Genomic DNA, 20,178 nt, shown 5'->3' with positions numbered 1-20,178 from the left:
ATTAAAGCACTGAGGTGAAAACTATAAATACAACAAACAGGAACTCGTCTGTTACAGATTCAAAGTGATGATGAAGGTGAAGGTGATGATGAAGGTGTGGTACTGATCAGTGTTTGACGGACACGGTGCTGAAGTACTCGGGGTCCTGTGCTGCTGGTTCCGCCGCGTGTTCGATTCCCGCGGCGGCGGCGGCGGCTCTGATCACGGTCCGTCCCACCGTCACCTTGACACCGGCCGGTCCCTGAGCTCCGGTTCTGTCCACGGCCAGGACGCGACCCAGGAAGTCCTGACGCACATGAACACACCAGCAGTCAGAGTGTGTGTTTGTGTGTTTGTTGCTACAGCGCCACCTGTTTTGTTGCTAATGGATACAGATAATATATACGAAATATGGACAACATGGATGGGAGTAGGAACGTGAGGATCGAACGTGAATCACATTGTTCATTTAATGTCATAAAAGTTTTTGTCGAAAATGTATCTGACAGTGTAACGACTGTTTGACCATAATACGTTTACTACCAACGTCTTATATGCACGTTGTCAAATACAGTAATATATATAATATTGATCTTTTTGGAAGCTCGCTTGGCCGGCACATTTTGTTGGCCGGCAAATTTTGTTTAAAACTTTATCTATTTTCTTTTCTTTTACTTGTATTTGCTCTTGCTTTTAACTCTGTTTTTAGTGTTTGTTTTTATTCTGTCTTATGCTTCTTTTTTAATGTTTCTTTTATTTTACTTTTATGTGCTCTTGCATTTAACTCTGTTTTTAGTGTTTTGTTTGTTTTTATTCTGTCTTATGCTTCTTTTTTTTAAAAAATGTTTTGTCTTTATGTAAAGCACATTGAGTTGCCTTGGTATGAAATGCGCTTGCCTTGCCTTGCCTTAAGTTAATGAAACCGAGATACTTTAATACTGTGTGCTTAAATTAAACAGAAATAAAATTATAGGCTGTGTGTGTGTGGGCCAACATGTTCATGAAATATAAAATGTCATGCTGTTGTGGAAACGTTGGCCCACACTGTCAGATACATTTAGACAAAAACTTTTATGACATTAAACGAACAATGTGATTCACTAAGATACTCACGTTCCTACTGCCATCCATATTGTCCATATTTGGTATCTGTCATATCTGTATCCATTAGCAACAAAACCAATAGTAACCCCATGCAACAGAACATTTAAAAGCATTTTATTTCATTAAAGGCTATTGAATAAAGTTTAAAAGTGTTCCAAGCTTCACAAACTATTAGATCTTGGTGTGTTATTTGGATTTTGCCCTGTCAAAAAAACATAGTGCTGGTCCAGACTGTGCAGTTGCAGTTTTACAGTCAACCACTAGGTGGCGTTAAAGGGTCTGAACGTGCAGGTCTCCAGTCTGCAGCCGTGTACTGTTGTGTGCAGCTGAAGTTGCTCAGTTCAGTTCTGTCTCTTCACCAGCAGAGGTCAGTAAAGATCTTAATCTCTGCTGCTCCACACACTACAAACCATGTAGAGAGAGAGTGTGTGTGTGTGTGTGTGTGTGTGTGTGTGTGTGTGTGTGTGTGTGTGTGTGTGTGTGTGTGTGTGTGTGTGTGTGTGTGTGTGTGTGTGTGAGACCTGAGCAGGACGAGCTGCAGTCGCCTCCTGCTTCAGGTGAGAAGCTTCACTCTGTTTCTTCCTCTGAGCTCTGACTTCCTGTCACAGAGAATAAAACACAGCTGAGACTCATCCAGGGTCAAAATCGATCGATCGACTGTTATAACAATAATAATAATAATAATAATAATATTAAAATGAATCCATGGAGTGTGAACTAGTGAAACCTTGAGGATGTGATAGTCTGAGGTTCTGGACACGTATCCGTCCCAGGACTTTGCAGTGAGCTCCAGCTGCTTCCACTGAGACTTCAGCTGAGGAGGAGAGACACAACCACACAGTCAGGAGACTTTATTCATCTATAAACGTTTGGTAAAAGGTTCATAAAATATCAGACAGACACAAAAAGAGCTCAGTTTCCTCAGAAAATGAACTCTTTGATTTGCTTCTCGCTTAAAGGGACAGTCCAACATTTAGTTAGATCCTCCTCTCACCATAACCCCTATAGTCATAGCAGTAGGTTCATCACCTTTAATTATCGGTGCATGTTGTTTTGAGATCGGCGGGGCAGAGACGTGAGCTGCTCAGTGAACACAATGGAGGTGAACGGTGCAGCAGGTCCCCTGTCCCTCATCAAACTCATCAAATACACAATCCAACAACTCCACAACGCTCTGGTGGACAAGTTGTGACCTGCACATTCACCAAGCTATGAGATAATCATGTAACATTAGAGACAGAGTTGTTTTAGAGGCAAATGCAGCCGGAACTACATTCCAGACACGGCTGCTGGGCGGAGGGATTTCAGAAGAGAAAGTAGTTCAGAGTATTTGCTTCATGTGTCGTAATGTTACATAATTATCTCATAGTGTGGTGAATGTGCAGGTCACAACTTGTCCATTATAGGGATTATGGTGAGAGGAGGACCTGACTAAATGTATATATGAACTATCCCTTTAAAGAGAAACTAAGCAGGATTTCCCTGTGGCTATGCTCCATTTCTACCTTAATTAAAAACTCCAGAGTAATTGTGATAATTAACTACGTGACTTGTGACTTGTTCCAGGGAGAGTTCCTAGTTCCTATTCAGTGGAAATTCTCACTGAATTTCAGTTTCAAGTCAAAAACTGTGCCGAGATACTTGTACATTTGTACAGTTTGCTCGTCCTCACCATGAATCAGGTGTTAGGTTCAGCACTGCTCTTCCTAAAATCAATGATTATTATTATATCATTGTTAACGGAAGAGAAACACACTGAGTCTATAATATTTTGACTGGTCAGAGAGCCCAGGTCCTGGTCCTGGTCCTGGTTGTGTTGGACTCACCTCTGTGTACATGAGCTGCTCCTCATCCTGGTCCTGGTTCAGCTGCTGCTGCAGGATGAGCTGCTGCTCAGCCGCCACCTTCTGGGCCGTGTCCTCGCTGATCCGACCGATGGAGCTCAGAGCCTCCAGGTCGGGACTGACCGGCCTCAGCCCGTCCTCACGCAGCTCCCTGCTGATCTCGGCCCAGACCTCGCCCACCTGCCGCGCCCACAGAGCAGCGGAGCGTCACAGAACCACTCAGTCACTCAGTCACTCAGTCACTCAGTCACGTGTTCTGGTTTCTGTTCTGCAGAGAAACGTCTCCTACCTTGAAGTCCAGGTATCTCCTGACGATGCTCAGAGTCACGTAGTCTCTGGTGGACAGACCAGGAAGCTGCTGGAAACCTGAGGGAGGACGAGTCCAGAGTCACTGACACGGTTCCTTTCAATGGAATCTTAATTTATTTAATTTATTTATAAGGCACCTTTAAAAACACACAACAACATGTAAGAGCCAAGTTACAGATGCCATAAAACCATAAGAGACGGAGCGGCCAAGGCTGTAACACAAGAACCCAACTACCAATTAAAATGCAGGATGCAGTTAATTCAATAAAATAAATAAAAAGGGGGGTATACATGATAAAAAATACTAGAGAAGAGAAGAGAAGATGGGATAAAAGAGTAAAAACAGAAGAAGGTGTAAAGTAAAACTAAGAGAATCTGAGTAAAACTGTGAGATAAAATAGATGATCATATAAAAGCAAGTCGGTAAAAGTGAGTTTTAAGAAGTTAATTAGAGCTGCAACTAACGATTATTTTCATTATCAATTAATCTGTCGATTATGTGAACGATGAATCGATTAGTTGTTTGGTCAATAAAATGTTAAAAACATCAATCAGTGTTTCCCAAACCACCAGACGACGTCCTCAAATGTCTTGTTTTGTCCACAAACCAAAGAGAGACTCAGTTTATTGTCATAAAGGAACAAAGAAACCAGAAATATTCACATTGAAGAAGCTGGAATCAGAGAATCTGGACTGATTGATTGGATTGATTATTAGATTATCAGAATAGTTGGCAATAATCGATTATTGTTTGATTAATCGATGATTCAAACTTTATTTAAAGCCTGAACAGAATCAAACAGCCTGAGTGTTTTCTGTTTTACCCAGTTTGCAGAAGACGGAGTAGATCTTGGAGCGCAGGTTCTCCGACACCTCCAGGACGGCGCCGCTCGCCGTGTGGGCAGGAAGCGACGGGTGTGTGTCCTCCTGCAGCTGGCGGCTGAGGATCGGCCTGAGGGGGTCTGGACAGGTGAGACACGGTCAGCAGAGACGTCCTCACCTGAGAGCTCAGTCACCACGCCGTGACCAAACTCCTGCTGCTGTTCAATCCTCTTTAACCCTCTGAGGTCGGTGCAGCGTACACGATGCCGGAGGTTTGGTTTTGTTTCGTGGCGATGTAATTCTTATTTTATTGGAAGCGGGACACTTTCACCTTTACGTAGAGTCCACTGGTGAGTCTGTAGCTCAACCAGAAGACGAGTCATCCTGCCTCAAACATCTGAGTCCTATAGGACAATGGTTCTCAATGTGTGGTCCGGGGACCCCCAGGGGTCCTTGAGAGGGTTCATGGGGGTCCAAATTTTTTCTTGAAATTATAATCTCTATAATTTTTTTAACTTTTTATTTTTTCTTTTGAAATTCTTTTAAAAATCATTATTATTTTACTTTTTTTTCATAGAAATTTTACCACTATTTCTAGAATTAAAAAAAAACTTTTGTTTGAGAAATTTTACCAGTTTTTTTGGAGAAATTTAACACTTTATTCTAGAAAATCTTTAACTTTCTTTCTTCCTTTCTTTTTTAGAAATCTTACCAATTTTTTCTAGAATTTTTTCTAAAAACTTTTTTGTTGAGAAATTGTACCACTTTTTTACAGAAATTTCTCTACAGTATTTCCACAAATTCCCGCCATTGGCTGTAATTTGAACATACATTGACTAAAAAAGTAACGTTCTTGCCACAGACTCTGAAGGGTTCAACTGTTCCCATGTGTTCCTCCTGTGTTTCTGTTCAGTTGATCAATATTAATCAATAATCAATAACATCCAGACCTGTGATCTCTCCGTGCCGGCTGCGGCCGACTCCCAGCGTCTCCTCCTCGTCCCTCCACAGCTGCAGCAGGAGGCTCGGAGCCGTCCGTCCTCCGTCCCCCCTCCAGCTCAGCAGGTGAGACACGGTGTTGGAGTTATCACACAGCTCCAGCAGCGTGGACAGCAGCACGCCACGCACACACCTGGGGCACGACTGACACACACACACACACACACAGTCAGAGTGAGGGGAATAACAGCGTTATAAAATGACAGCGCTACTTTTTTCAGTAAGAGTAATCAAAAAGTTACTGTTTCTGTCTGTAGTCCCCAAGCAGGTTGTTGTAATAGTTAAAAAAGAAACGAGAAACACACATAAACATAAACATAAAAGACCGATACGAAGAGTTAGTTACACTAAGAGGGACAGAAGGAACACACACACGCAAGTACAATAAAACAAAACAAAAACAAAGGTAACAAAAGTAGAACAAATCAGCAGTGACCATAACAAGAAAAGAAACAAAGAAAGAGAAAATGAAAAAACAGTTTAATGTGTAATTCAGTTACTTTTTATCCTTTTTATTCTGCTGTTTGATTTAATGTGGTGCTACAAACGAAATTTCGTTGTGTTGTTATCTGCAATGACAATAAATCTGTCTGTCCGTCCGTCCATCAATCTATCTATCTTTTTGGGGAGAGTAACTAGTAACTATAACTAATTGAAGAGTTCATTTGCAAAAGCAGATAACTCTGTTTTTAAAAAATTCTAGAATCTTAATTTTTTATTTACATAAGGTGATATCAGTCAAGCCAAAGTTGAGTGACTTTGAGATGTAACAAAACAGACATATCTAAAAAAAAAAAAAGTTTTATTGAAAACAACACTATGTAAAGAATAATTACAAAGCCTCAACTATTTTTTTTCAAAATGGCACTTTTGCAAATGAACTCTTCAATTACTTTTTTAAAGTAACGTGCCCAACAACAACACTGTTCCTTCATCTTCAGTGTGATACTCACAGAGAGGAGGTGCAGCAGGAGGAACACGCCCTCCTTCACCAGGAAGAAATCCTCCGTGGTGTAGCATCCCACGATGCACGACCTGCACACACACACACACACACACACACACACACACACACACACACACACACACACACACACACACACACACACACACACCAGCAGTTTATAGTTTATTATAACACTCACTGTCAAACACCAACTGTGTGTGTGTGTGTGTGTGTGTGTGTGTGTGTGTGTGTGTGTGTGTGTGTGTGTGTGTGTGTGTGTGTGTGTGTGTGTGTGTGTGTGTGTGTGTGTGTGCACGAACCAGACGCAGTCGACGGTGGAGAGGAGGAGCTTGTTGTGTCCCAGGCCGCTGTAGAAGTGGGCGGAGCCTTTCCTCAGGAAGTGGACGACCATCTCGACGCCCTCGGACCCAAACAGCTCCTGGAGCAGAAGAACAAGACGACGAGGCAGCTTGATTCATTCATACAGCACATTTCACACCGAGGGGAAACTCAGTGAGCTTCACTTCAAAACAAAACATCTAACACTAAGAACTAGAGACGTACAGAAGTGTATCGCATTCACAAAAAAAGCTGTGTTTTTCAGAGTAATTTCTTTTCTGACTTCACGAGATTTCAAAATCCCAGGATAACGTAAGGACTGATTTCAAAATAAAGGTGCTACGTCTGCTCTGATATTTCCTGAGTGACTCTGGTGGAGTTCAGTAATAACAGGTCATCTCCTCTCAATATCAACCTGAATTTACAGGGAAAATAAGAAAAATGTGTGGCTTTTCCTTTGAAAATCTACATCACCTTGCAAATCATGCAATTGAATCCGTTTTGGAAGGTCACCTTTATTTTGAAATCCGCCCTTACACGCTCTTACTGGTGTATAAGTAGCACAAAACAATGTTAGGGAGAACTCGACTGTATTTTTTGAAGTGGAGAATTTACACATCATGGATCTAATAGATCTAATACTGTAGATCCATGATGAAGTGGAGGCTTCACCACAGCGATTAAACTTTACTTGAAGGTGGGAACTTCTCGCAGAATTTTGAAATCTTGTTAAATCCGAAAAAGGAATTACTTCCAAAAACAGGAGGAAAAAAAATGAGAAAAATGAGAAAAACAGAAAAAATTATTCAAATAAGAAACCAAAAAATGAATTACTCAGAAAGCCGAGTCTTTTAAAAAAAAGTGAATGCAATACACTTCCGTACAATTAAAATAAAGAAATAAAAAATAAAAGACGGTAAAAAAAGAGAGAGAAAAAAAGTAATAAAATAAAAACTAGACTAAAATAGAGCATAAAATATGAGTTTGCAGCATGAAATATTGATTTGTATTAAAACAATTAAGAAGATTTACAGTCCAAATCCAAGATTACGACTTAAAGTTTTTTAAACGAGCTCAACATGGAAAGAGAAATTATGTTTTAACCTGGATTTAAAAGTGCTCTAAATTGGGGCTGCTCCCAGTTCTGCTGGTAGTTTGTTCCAGATGTGTAAATGCTGCTTCACCTGAGTCAGTCGGTCTCAGAGCTCTACTGGGTTTATATTCTACTAACACGTTGTTCATGTATTCTGGACCTAAACCGTTCAGTAAGTTATAAACCAGTAGCAGAACTTTAAAACCTATTCTGTAGACCAACACCAACACACACTGATGATGAGTCTGTGACTGATAAACATGAATCTACAGGAAGTGAACAGATGGATGACATCACTGCAGCACAGACGCAGTGATGTCACGGTGCTGATGAGCTGATGATGTCACGTGTTCAGAGTTCGGACCTTCCTGTGCATGTCGGGCTCACACAGCGCCGACAGGACCAGCTGGATGTCCGACTTGATCTCCAGAGTCACTTCATCGTCCTCTACGCCGGGACCCGACTCCATCTGCATCAGGACGCCTGAGACACACACACACACACACACACACACACACACACACACACACACACACACACACACACACACACACACACACACACACACACACACACACACACACACACACACACACACACACACACAATCAAAAACTGAAAACCTATCTCCCCACACAATTTTTCCTCAATTGACACCAAACTTGCTAGAGAGCATCTTCAGACTGTCCTACACAAAACTGGTTTCTTAGATTTTTGATTTATCAAAAATTGAGCCTACAGTGCATCAAAATGTTTGAGTGTAAACGCTTGCTAAATACATTTTCAACGTTCATGAAAAAAAATTTACAACATCATTGTAGATGATGTGTGGCAAATTTCAGAATTATATCTCTAAAACTGAATTTTTCACAGCATTTTGAATTTTTCTCTCATGTGAACAATTAGAGTCAATGCAAGAATGGCATATTTAAACATCAGTTATTGAGCTGAGTAGCAGCTATAATAAGACAGCAGTAAAATGCTGCTTTAGCATTGATATGATTGATCAGCCAATACTTTCCTGATGATATCTTCAGTGCAGTACTTACCTGTGCAGAGTACTTGTACACTTCCTCCACCTGTGCTGCTAATTATAAAGAGAATGGGATGTTGTGTAGATGCAAGAGACGTTAAAGACGAAGCTGAATATGAATCCAAGTCAAGACAACATTTTATTATGTTGATGAAAAACAGGAACAAACGTACATTCAGTTTTTGTGATGAAATGACACGTTGATACATTTTAGATAATTTCATATGAACAGATACAAACTTTTCACATATGTAATTAAACCAGAATCATTTTTCAACTTGTCATGTTTGACATTTTATCATCTGGAGAAGAACTGAAAATAAACTGATCAAATGTTCAGTAATTTATCATTTTTTTAGCTCATCACTCCACACAAAGTCATAATAAAAAACGTAATGCAAAATGAAAAGTACGGTGGTAAAAAAGGAAAAGTGTAATAATGAGGCAGCAGGAGGACAAGTGCAGTTTAACAGGTTCAATTCACTGACTTTTCCCTTTAAGAAATAAACAACATTATAAATATGATCATCCTCTTTATGTCTAACTGCTCTGCTCTACTGTCACTGACACCTTCACTGGTAACAGCTTCAATGGAAGGTTATTAACAGTGTTAATGTATGGAAACATCTTCTGAGTGAAAGTGTGTGTGAAGGTGTGTATGTGTGTGTTAGTATCAGGATCAGAGAACGACAGTTTTCCTCTGTTGAAGTCCAGATTCACTCTGATCCTCTGGAACTTCTTCTGCACTGGGAGAATAGTCCATAGAGTTGATGGTGACCATGCTCCGTATTTACCTTCAATTAGCCCTATTCTCCATGATTCAGACAATATCTTGTCTCCCTTCCTCTGCACAGACTCTGTTAACACACCCAGTACCCACCGTGTACTGTCTCCAACCTTGACATCCCAGTTGTGAGTCCCTGAGTTAAAACCCCCAGAGCCCAGGACAGAGCAGTAAGTATCAATCCTCTCTGGATTGTCAGGAAGCTGCTGTTTGTCTCCTCGTCTCACACTGGTCAGATCCTCAGACAGGATGAGTCTTGGATCAGCAGTGTTTGGGTCCAGAACCACAGGACTGTAGGAGACCATGTCCTTCATCTTGTTCCAGATGTTGAAGGCCAGGTTGCCCAGGTGTTTGGCCTGGTCTATCAGAGCTCCTGAGTCCAGCTGTGGATCCTCCAGCAGGGGGCGCTGCTGGACTCTTTCCACTGCAGCCTTGTAGTTGAGCAGGAATGAGACGTCTTCAGCTCTCAGCTCGTCCTCTGTGGCTCTGACTGTGTGTGAAAGAGCTGCTATCTCTCTGCTCAGAGCCTCCATCTTCTCCTTCATCCTCTGACTCTTCTGCTCCCCTTCCTCCCTCAGTGTAGCCATCCTGGCCTCCTCTTCCTCTTCTAGAAACTGGTGAAGCTTCTTAAACTGCTCCTTAATCTGCCTCTCTGTGTGTCGGGCCTGGACCTTAATGTGTTCTGCTGTTTGAACAAACTTCACTTGAACTTCTTCAAAACCCTTTAACTTCTTCTTTAAGGGCTCCAGAGTTTCCTCAAGTTCCTTCTTGAGGTCTGAAGCAGCTTCATTGATGGGTCTTATTCTGTGGTTGGTGTGTGTTTCTGAATCTCTGCAGATGTGACACACTGGCTGCTGATGGTCCAGACAGAAGAGTTTGAGTTTCTCAGAGTGCAGACTGCAGAGAGCCTCTGAAGATCTCTGCTCTCTCTGCTGTAAGAAGCTCTCACACAGGTTCTTCAACACCAGGTTACAAGGTGGTTGTGGCTTTGAAGATCTTCTCTTACAAACTGGACACAATTGATCTTTTTTCTCCTTCCACCAGCTCTGCAGACAGTCTTTACAGAAGCTGTGGCTGCAGGACAGAACAACAGGATCTCTGAAGACCTCCGTACAGACCGAACAGTAGAAATCCTCCTCTAATCTGGAAGCCATTTAGTCTGTGAGTGAAGCTGAAAACACAGCAGACAGGAAGTAGAGTCAGTCATGGCTCCCCTTCCCTCTCTCCTCTACTGACTAGACTGAAGTTTACTGTGAATCTGATTCCAGGTTTTAGTCAAACTCACCTTCAGTGTGTGGAGTGTCAGCAGGTTGAAGCAGCAGTGTTGTAGCTGGACTCTCTGAAATGATCGTCTCTTCTTCAGTCTGCGTCTCTGGGACTGACAAAGTCCAATGAACTGTTTCCTGGTTTATCTCAGGTGAGTCATGTGAGGGGGCGGAGCTTTGAAAAGTGACTGAATGTTAAACCGGTCGGTCCAGATGAATGTAGAGGAGCAGTTCCAGGCACGTGCCTCATTATAAAAGCTCTTTTTATGTGTTTTTTAATAAATAAATAAATTAGTGTTGTGTATAGGGATGTAAAAAAAAAAAAAAAAAAAGGTTATCTACCGTACACATTTCCTTGTAAAACTGTGTCTTGTGTGTGGGAGTAAAGATATATAAACTCATGTAGATTAATAACACAAGCTCTGACAGCTTTGAAACTTGACATTATTGTCGTCAGAAACTTGCTTTACCTGTTAGAAAAACCTGGGTGTAAATATCTTGTTGTGTGTGACATATAGAGACCTATATTTAATACCAACACTTTTTTTTGTTATTTTTACTCATTATTTTCATTAATTCTTTGTGTGGAAGGGAGCAACTGTTTAAAAAACAAAAATAAAGAACATTTGTGGGGAAAATACAACAAAACCTCAGATTCCAGATAATCATGTCATTTTATACATCCATATTTTGGGGAACTAAATTACATGTAATAATTGTGTGAAAGCAAAAGCCTTTTTTTTCTTTTTAACCATCAAACTCTACCGTTGTATCCCAGTGTATCTGTTCATATGTCATACATCAACATATTTCTGTCAGGTGGCCTAAATTTGCCCAAAATAGCCCGGACCCGACCCATCGCTACACAGCAGATGAATCAGTTTTAGTTTAGTTTTTATTTTAGAGGCACTGACGAGTTTTTATGTAGTCTCGGTTGTAGTTTTTATTTAGTCTTAGTTGTAGTTTTTCAGGTTTTGGGAGAAAGCCTCTGTCAGACCTCTGAAGGTGAACTTCCATTCCATAATGTTTTTTTTTTTTTTTCAAAAACTGTAAAACTTCTTAAACCTATTTATATTATTAACCTATCTCCTCCCACATTTTTTCCTCAATTGACACCAAACTTGCTAGAGAGCATCTTCAGACTGTCCTACACAAAACTGGTTCCTCAGATTTTTGATTTATCAAAAATTTAACCTACAGTGCATCAAAATATTTGAGTGTACAGTAAACACTACTATAATATACCTACCTGCAAATTCTTGCTAAATACATTTTCAACGTTCATGGAAAAAATGGACAACATTTTGGAATCATGGTAGATGATGTGTGGCAAATTTCAGAATTTTATCTCAAAAACAGAATTTTTCACAGCATTTTGAATTTTTCTCTCATGTGAACAATTAGAGTCAATGCAAGAATGGCATATTTAAACATCAGTTATTGAGCTGAGTAGCAGCTATAATTATTAATTGAAGCCTTGTACCAAGTTGTTAAACCACTTTGACCAACGACAGCAGTAATATGCTGCTTTAGCATTGACATGATTGATCAGCCAATACTTTCCTGATGATATCTTCAGTGCAGTACTTACCTGTGAAGAGTACTTGTACACTTCCTCCACCTGTGCTGCTAATTATAAAGAGAATGGGACGTTGTGTAGATGCAAGAGACATTAAAGACGAAGCTGAATATGAAACCAAGTCAAGACAACATTTTATTATGTTGACGAAAAACAGGAACAAACGTACATTCAGCTTTTGTGATGAACTGACACAATGATACATTTTAGATCATTTCATATGAACAGATACAAACTTTTCACACATGTAATTAAACCAGAATCACTTTCAACTTTTCATGTTTGACATTTTATCATCTGGAGAAGAAGAATCAAATGTTCAGTCATTTATCATTTTTTAGCTCATCACTCCACACAGTCATAATAACAAACGTAATTTGAAATGACTCAACCATAAAAAAGAGTGGAAATATTTTTCACATGAAGAGTAGTAAAAAAGGAGAAGTGTAATAATGAGGCAGCAGGAGGACAGGTGCAGTTTAACAGGTTCAATTCACTGACTTTTCCTTTTAAGAAATAAACAACATTATAAATATGATCATCCTCTATCTATAACTGCTCTGCTCCACTGTCACTGACACCTTCACTGGTAACAGCTTCAATGGGAGGTTTTCACCAGTGTTAATGTATGGAAACATCTTCTGAGTGAAAGTGTGTGTGAAGGTGTGTATGTGTGTGTTAGTATCAAGATCAGAGAACGACAGTTTTCCACTGTTCAAGTCTAGATTCACTCTGATCCTCTGGTGCTTCTCCTGCTCTGAGAGAACAGTGACTGGAGCTGATGGTGAATATGCTGAGTATTTACCGCCATCAAACCATATCATCCATAACCCAGACACTATCTCCTCTCCCTTCCTCTGCGCAGACTCTGTTAACACACCCAGTGCCCAGTATGTATTGTCTCCAACCTCGACATCCCAGCTGTGAGTCCCTGAGTTAAAACCCTCAGAACCCAGGACAGAGTAGGAAGAATCATCAAACCTCTCTGGATTGTCAGGAAGCTGCTGTTCATCTACTCCATGTCTCAGACTGGTCAGATCTCCAGACAGGATGAGATACGGATAAGCAGTGTTTGGGTCCAGAACCACAGGACTGTAGGAGACCATGTCCTTCATCTTGTTCCAGATGTTGAAGGTCAGGTTGCCCAGGTGTTTGGCCTGGTCTATCAGAGCTCCTGAGTCCAGCTGTGGATCCTCCAGCAGGGGGCGCTGCTGGACTCTTTCCACTGCAGCCTTGTAGTTGAGCAGGAATGAGACGTCTTCAGCTCTCAGCTCGTCCTCTGTGGCTCTGACTGTGTGTGAAAGAACTGCTATCTCTCTGCTCAGAGCCTCCATCTTCTCCTTCATCCTCTGACTCTTCTGCTCCTCTTCCTCCCTCAGTGCAGCCGTCCTGGCCTCCTCTTCCTCTACTAGAAACTGGTGAAGCTTCTGAAACTGCTCCTTAATCTGCCTCTCTGTGTGTCGGGCCTGGACCTTAATGTGTTCTGCTGTTTGATCAAACTTCACTTGAACTTCCTCAAAACCCTTTAACTTCTTCTTTAAGGGCTCCAGAGTTTCCTCAAGTTCCTTCTTGAGTTTCGAAGCAGCTTCATTGATGGGTCTTATTCTGTGGTTGGTGTGTGTTTCTGAATGGAGACAGACAAGACACACTGGCTGCTGATGGTCCAGACAGAAGAGTTTGAGTTTCTCAGAGTGCAGACTGCAGAGAGGCTCTGAAGATCTCTGCTCTATCTGCTGTAAGAAGCTCTCACACAGGTTCTTCAATGCCAGGTTACAAGGTGGATTTGACTTTGAAGATCTTCTCTTACAAACTGGACACAGTTGATCTTGTTTCTCCTTCCACCAGCTCTTCAGACAGTCTTTACAGAAGCTGTGGCTGCAGGACAGAACAACAGGATCTCTGAAGACCTCCGTACAGACCGAACAGAAGAAATCCTCCTCTAATCTGGAAGCCATTTAGTCTGTGAGTGAAGCTGAAAACACAGCAGACAGGAAGTAGAGTCAGTCATGGCTCCCCTCCCTCCTCTACTGACTAGACTGAAGTTTACTGTGACTCTGAGTCCGGGTTTTAGTCAAACTCACCTTCAGTGCGTGGAGTGTCAGCAGGTTGAAGCAGCAGTGTTGTAGCTGGACTCATTCACAGGAAGTTGTTAGTTTGGTCTGAAGCTGAATCTGATCGTCTCTTCTTCAGTCTGCGTCTCTGGGACTGACAGAGTCCAATGAACTGTTTCCTGGTTTATCTGAGGTGAGTCAGGTGAGGGGGCGGAGCTTTAAAAAATGACTTAATGTTGAACAGCTCAGTCCAGGTGAATGTAGAGGAGCAGTTCCCGGCACGTGCCTCGTATTAAAAAAGGTCTTTTCATGTGTTTTTAAATAAATAAATAAATTACTGTCATGCATAGGGATGTAATAAAAAAAAAGGTTCTCTACCGTACGCATTTCCTTGTAAAACCATTTCTTGTGTGTGGGAGTTAAGACATAAACTCATGTAGATTAATAACACAAGCTCTGAAAGCTTTGAAACTTGACACAATTGTTGTCAGAAACTTAGTTGTAGTTTTTATTTAGTCTTAGTTGTCATTTTTATTTAGTCTTAGTCTTAGTTGTAGTTTTTCAGGTTTTAGGAGAAAGCCTCTGTCAGATCTCTGAAGATGAACTTGTTCCCTTTTAGTTGCATCCATCCTATAATGTTTTTTTTTTTTCAAAAACTGTAAAACTTCTTAAACCTATTTATATTATTAACCTATCTCCTCCCACATTTTTTCCTCAATTGACACCAAACTTGCTAGAGAGCATCTTCAGACTGTCCTACACAAAACTGGTTTCTCAGACTTTTGATTTATCAAAAATTGAACCTACAGTGCATCAAAATGTTTGAGTGTACAGTAAACACTACTGTAATATACCTACCTGCAAATTCTTGCTAAATACATTTTCAACGTTCATGGAAAAAATTTACAACATTTTGGAATCATGGTAGATGATGTGTGGCAAATTTCAGAATTTTATCTCAAAAACTGAATTTTTCACAGCCTTTTGAATTTTTCTCTCATGTGAACAATTAGAGTCAATGCAAGAATGGCATATTTAAACATCAGTTATTGAGCTGAGTAGCAGCTATAATTATTCATTGAAGCCTTGTACCAAGTTGTTAAACCACTTTGACCAACGACAGCAGTAAAATGCGGCTTTAGCATTGACATGATTGATCAGCCAATACTTTCCTGATGATATCTTCAGTGCAGTACTTACCTGTGCAGAGTACTTGTACACTTCCTCCACCTGTGCTGCTAATTATAAAGAGAATGGGGCGTTGTGTAGATGCAGGAGACGTTAAAGACGAAGCTGAATATGAATCCAAGTCACAACAACATTTTATTATGTTGATGAAAAACTGGAACGAATGTACATTCAGCTTTTGTGATGAACTGACACGTTGATACATTTTAGATCATTTCATATCAGATACAAACTTTTCACATACCGTATGTAATTAAACCAGAATCATTTTTCAACTTGTCATGTTGTCATGTTTGACATTTTATCATCTGGAGAAGAACTGAAAATAAACTGATCAAATGTTCAGTAATTTATCATTTTTTAACTCATCACTCCACACTAAGTCATAATAAAAAACGTAATGCGAAATGAAAAGTACGGTGATAAAAAAGGAAAAGTGTAATAATGAGGCAGCAGGAGGACAAGTGCAGTTTAACAGGTTCAATTCACTGACTTTTCCCTTTAAAGTAGAAGTAAGCGATATATTTGTGTTAATATAAGTCTTAAATAGTTATATCTTCCCACAGCAATCACTTACATAGAGTGTTTGGACCGAAACACGGGTCTGTCAGTCACTCTGCTCTGCTCTGAGCCGAGGAGAAAACTTTTCTCGTATCCTACAATTTTTATCCAATGAGGAGAGAGAACGGCATGAAGGGCTGTGTGTGCAGCCAAGGGATGCGCCTGAATGCGGTGACGTAGGGACGAGGACCAATAGATCCATGACGAGGACGGGGGCTGCTAACTCCATCGGCTGACAAGACGTTATGGTGCGTTCAGGGCAGCCCGTAACTCGTGTTTTTCCGACCTGTGAAGTCGTACCAGTTCGATCTGGTACGAGTTCACGGGGCGGAAGTTACGAGTGGCCGTTATAGTGACTTTCACAGGTAAAACAGGTCGGAAAAACACGAGTGGGTTGCCTGGAACGCTACAAAGTCGTAAGTTGTGACTTGAAGCTGTAATTTACGGTTTCAAAAGCCTGCCTGGAACGCAGCATTAGCCAAAATGACCGGATCGCTTACTTCTGCTTTAAGAAATAAACAACATTATAAATATGATCATCCTCTTTATCTCTAACTGCTTTGCTCCACTGTCACTGACACCTTCACTGGTAACAGCTTCACTGGGAGTTCACCAATCTCAATGAATGGAAACATCTTCTGAGTGAAAGTGTGTTTGAAGGTGTGTATGTGTCTGTTAGTATCAGGATCAGAGAACGACAGTTTTCCTCTGTTCAAGTCCAGATTCACTCTGATCCTCTGCTTCTTCTGCACTGGGAGATCAATGACTGGAGTTGATGGTGAATATGCTCCGTATTTACCTTCATCAAACCATATCATCCATAATCCAGACCATATCTTCTTTCCCTTCCTCTGCACAGACTCTGTTAACACACCCAGTGTCCACCGTGTATCGTCTCCGACCTCAACATCCCAGCTGTGAGTCCCTGAGTTAAAACCCTCAGAGCCCAGGACAAAGCCATAATATTCAAACCTCTCTGGATTGTCAGGAAGCTGCTGTTGGACTCCTCTATATCTCACACTGGTCAGATCTTCAGACAGGATGAGTTTTGGATGAGCAGTGTTTGGGTCCAGAACCACAGGACTGTAGGAGACCATGTCCTTCATCTTGTTCCAGATGTTGAAGGCCAGGTTGCCCAGGTGCTTGGCCTGGTCTATCAGAGCTCCTGAGTCCAGCTGTGGATCCTCCAGCAGGGCGTGCTGCTGGACTCTTTCCACTGCAGCCTTGTAGTTGAGCAGGAATGAGACGCCTTCAGCTCTCAGCTCGTCCTCTGAGGCTCTGACTGTGTGTGAAAGAGCTGCTATCTCTCTGCTCAGAGCCTCCATCTTCTCCTTCATCCTCTGACTCTTCTGCTCCTCTTCCTCCCTCAGTGCAGCCATCCTGGCCTCCTCTTCTTCTTCTAGAAACTGGTGAAGCTTCTTAAACTGCTCCTTAATCTGATTCTCTGTGTGTCGGGCCTGGACCTTAATGTGTTCTGCTGTTTGATCAAACTTCACTTGAACTTCTTCAAAACCCGTTAACTTCTTCTTTAAGGACTCCAGAGTTTCCTCAAGTTCCTTCTTGAGTTTCGGAGCAGCTTCATCGATGGGTCTGAATCTGTGGTTGGCGTGTGTTTCTGAATCTCTGCAGATGAGACACACTGGCTGCTGATGGTCCAGACAGAAGAGTTTGAGTTTCTCAGAGTGCAGACTGCAGAGAGGCTCTGAAGATCTCTGCTCTCTCTCTGGTAAGAAGCACTCACACAGGTTATAATAAGTTATTAATATTATTATTATTAGTAGTAGTAGTATTAGGTTCTTCAACACCAGGTAAATAGGTGGTTCAAACACTGAAGACCTCTGCTCTCTCTGCTGTAAGAAGCTCTCACACAGGTTCTTCAACGCCAGGTTATTAGGTGGATCAGCCTTTGAAGATCTTCTCTTACAAACTGGACACAGTTGATCTTGTTTATGTCTCCACCAGCTCTGCAGACAGTCTTTACAGAAGCTGTGGCTGCAGGACAGAACAACAGGATCTCTGAAGACCTCCGTACAGACCGAACAGAAGAAATCCTCCTCTAATCTGGAAGCCATTTAGTCTGTGAGTGAAGCTGAAAACACAGCAGACAGAAAGGAGAGTCAGTCATGGCTCCTCTCCCTCCTCTACTGGCTAGACTTTTACTGTTTACTGTACTGAGTTTACTGTGACTCTGAGTCCAGGTTTTAGTCAAACTCACCTTCAGTGTGTGGAGTGTCAGCAGGTTGAAGCAGCAGTGTTGTAGCTGGACTCACTCACAGGAAGTTTGTTAGTTTGGTCTGAAGCTGAATCTGACCGTCTCTTCTTCAGTCTGCGTCTCTGGGATTGAAGTGAAAGTGCAGCAGTTTCCTGGTTTATGAGTCATGTGAGGGGGCGGAGCTTTGAAAAGTGACTGAATATTTGAATCGGTCGGTCCAGATGAATGTAGAGGAGCAGTTCCAGGCACGTGCCTCATATCAAGGTTATAATAGTTTTGGATTTTTAATTATAGTTTAGTTTTATTTAGTTTTGACTTCTTTTTCTCTAATTCAGTTAGTTTTAATCAGTTTTTAGAGCGGGTTTGCTTGTTTTAGTTTAGTTTTTATTAGTTTTAGTAGTTTTTTCATACTTTGGGTTATTTGTTGGTTGAAGGATTCCAACAGATCAGAGCAAGTATTGTGTAATAAAACTCAAAAGATACCATTTAACAAATGTATTCAGTTACTGCAGTTTTTTTGACATACTAGTGCAGTAAAGTAACAATAGGCCTACAGTAGCCTACCTCGGATGTTGTATTGTATTTAACATAAAGTAGCATAAAGTGAACACAGCAAATGTTTTGGACATTTAAAGTGCACTTTTATCTGGTAGTGCACAGAGCCAGACAGCTGATAATATACTTCTCCACCTCAGCTTGATGCTGATGTGCTTAGCTTTTGTTAACCTTACAGTGCCTTCTGTCCATAAGAACTGGTTCAGGATGAGGCATTTTTATTCGAATAAAATTCAAAGTAGGTGTAATAATATAAAATCTCACTCACTCACACACTGCCTCTGTCTTTCCTGTTCGCTCCCGAGGAGTGTGTCCTCTCACAAACGCACATACACACACACACACACACACACACACACACACACACACACACACACACACACACACACACACACACACACACACACAGTCTCTCTGCTCTCTGGGAGTGGGCAGCTTGTCTGTTCTTCTGAGCTCCCAGATGTTCACGGATCTGTATGGGCTGCTGTATTTCAGTTCTCAACGGGCCTGTCAGGTCAACCTAATCGGTCGCGCGGGCTTGGACCGAGTCTGGCCGTGTCTGGTCCGGGCTTCAGCACGCGTGTCGGACCGTGTCTGGTTTAATTAACACGAGGATAAACATTGTCCTCTTCTGCTTTGCGATATAAAACCATCAGGCCAAGCTGTTACATAATCATATGTGATGATTGATGAGCCCAGTAGTTGTGTTCAGATGGTTACATAGCTTTGTTGATCATGCGATCAAAGTCATTTGAGCGCCGTTACGCACGCCGCACCTCTCTCGTCCAGTGCGCTCCTCTCCTCTCCTCTCCTCCCTCTCCAGTACCTGGCGGCTCAGCTATGGGACCGGGACTGAGAGACGTCACCGCTGCCTTCACTCCGTCCGTGATCCATCTGGTCAGCACGTTTAGATCCGAGTGTGGCCTGAGTGTCCCACCTGAGCTCTGTGCCATAGCGCGCAGCTCCAGCTCAATGAATGGCAGCAGGTCTCCCAGTTACCTGCTCAGCTGCTGCTCAACACTGACCAGAGCAGCTCTCCCTCGTTTGCTGAGGTTTTATTATAAACTCAAATCTTCTTTTGTTCTTTGCCGCATACCTATATCTCCCCATCTTCTCTTCACTTCATCTCTTCTCTTCTTGTTCTACCAACCACATTTTAACTTTCTCATAGATAATCTCCCACGTTTCTTCTGCTGCAGCTCCACAATTTTTCCACAATATTTGTCCCTCTCTCTATTAATGCGTCGGATCAAATTTTTATTCTGCGTTTGTATCCATCCAGCTCTCTGTCCACACTCTCCATGGCGGAAACGGTTACGCGCAAAACCCTCATTTAAATACTGCGGTTTGCGCGTGTTGTCGTTTAGCGTGTTACTCTTAGTAGATCACCTATTGTGTGTGCGCTAACCAGACACGCAAAAGTGTGTTTTTTTTATGACTTTGTTATTGATTTATTTGAGCACGTCATATGTGTGAATGTTTAGACCTGCTACTGTTGACTATAAGAGCAGTTAC

General features: G+C 41.6%; 3 protein-coding genes and 1 pseudogene across 4 annotated transcripts in view; all 4 read right to left on the bottom strand.

Annotated features, from left to right (window-relative positions):
• Positions 1–106: 106 nt before the first annotated feature.
• The window catches only part of cfap69 (cilia and flagella associated protein 69), a gene marked incomplete at its 3' end in the record, with an annotated part of 35,852 nt that continues 15,780 nt past the window's right edge, over positions 107–20,178 (bottom strand). The window contains exons 15-24 of the mRNA XM_083982338.1: positions 7,800–7,918; positions 6,324–6,442; positions 6,011–6,092; positions 5,009–5,201; positions 4,061–4,198; positions 3,217–3,293; positions 2,910–3,107; positions 1,811–1,897; positions 1,605–1,682; positions 107–286 (exon numbers count right to left, since the gene is read on the bottom strand). Of these exons, the coding sequence (XP_083838464.1) occupies positions 107–286; positions 1,605–1,682; positions 1,811–1,897; positions 2,910–3,107; positions 3,217–3,293; positions 4,061–4,198; positions 5,009–5,201; positions 6,011–6,092; positions 6,324–6,442; positions 7,800–7,918 (1,271 nt within the window). The remainder of the gene's footprint in view (positions 287–1,604; positions 1,683–1,810; positions 1,898–2,909; positions 3,108–3,216; positions 3,294–4,060; positions 4,199–5,008; positions 5,202–6,010; positions 6,093–6,323; positions 6,443–7,799; positions 7,919–20,178) is intronic.
• LOC310994011 (E3 ubiquitin-protein ligase TRIM39-like) lies at positions 8,621–10,406 on the bottom strand (the record flags this gene model as incomplete). The annotated part of the gene is made up of 1 exon (XM_083982511.1): positions 8,621–10,406. The coding sequence occupies one exon, from the start codon at positions 10,404–10,406 to the stop codon at positions 9,009–9,011; it is 1,398 nt and encodes a 465-aa protein (XP_083838637.1). The 3' UTR covers positions 8,621–9,008.
• Positions 12,642–14,051, bottom strand: LOC310993788 (E3 ubiquitin-protein ligase TRIM39-like; the record flags this gene model as incomplete). The annotated part of the gene is made up of 1 exon (XM_083982267.1): positions 12,642–14,051. The coding sequence occupies one exon, from the start codon at positions 14,049–14,051 to the stop codon at positions 12,642–12,644; it is 1,410 nt and encodes a 469-aa protein (XP_083838393.1).
• LOC310993787 (nuclear factor 7, ovary-like) lies at positions 14,283–18,213 on the bottom strand (annotated as a pseudogene). Its single transcript has 4 exons — positions 18,112–18,213; positions 17,764–17,985; positions 16,510–17,619; positions 14,283–14,335 (listed from the first exon to the last, which is right to left on the bottom strand). The product of its transcript is annotated as a nuclear factor 7, ovary-like (transcript).

This window comes from Trachurus trachurus (assembly GCF_905171665.1).
Source record: "Trachurus trachurus genome assembly, chromosome: 11".
In the NCBI taxonomy this organism is placed as follows: Eukaryota; Metazoa; Chordata; class Actinopteri; order Carangiformes; family Carangidae; genus Trachurus; species Trachurus trachurus.
This window is presented reverse-complemented; position numbering and strand designations above follow the sequence as displayed.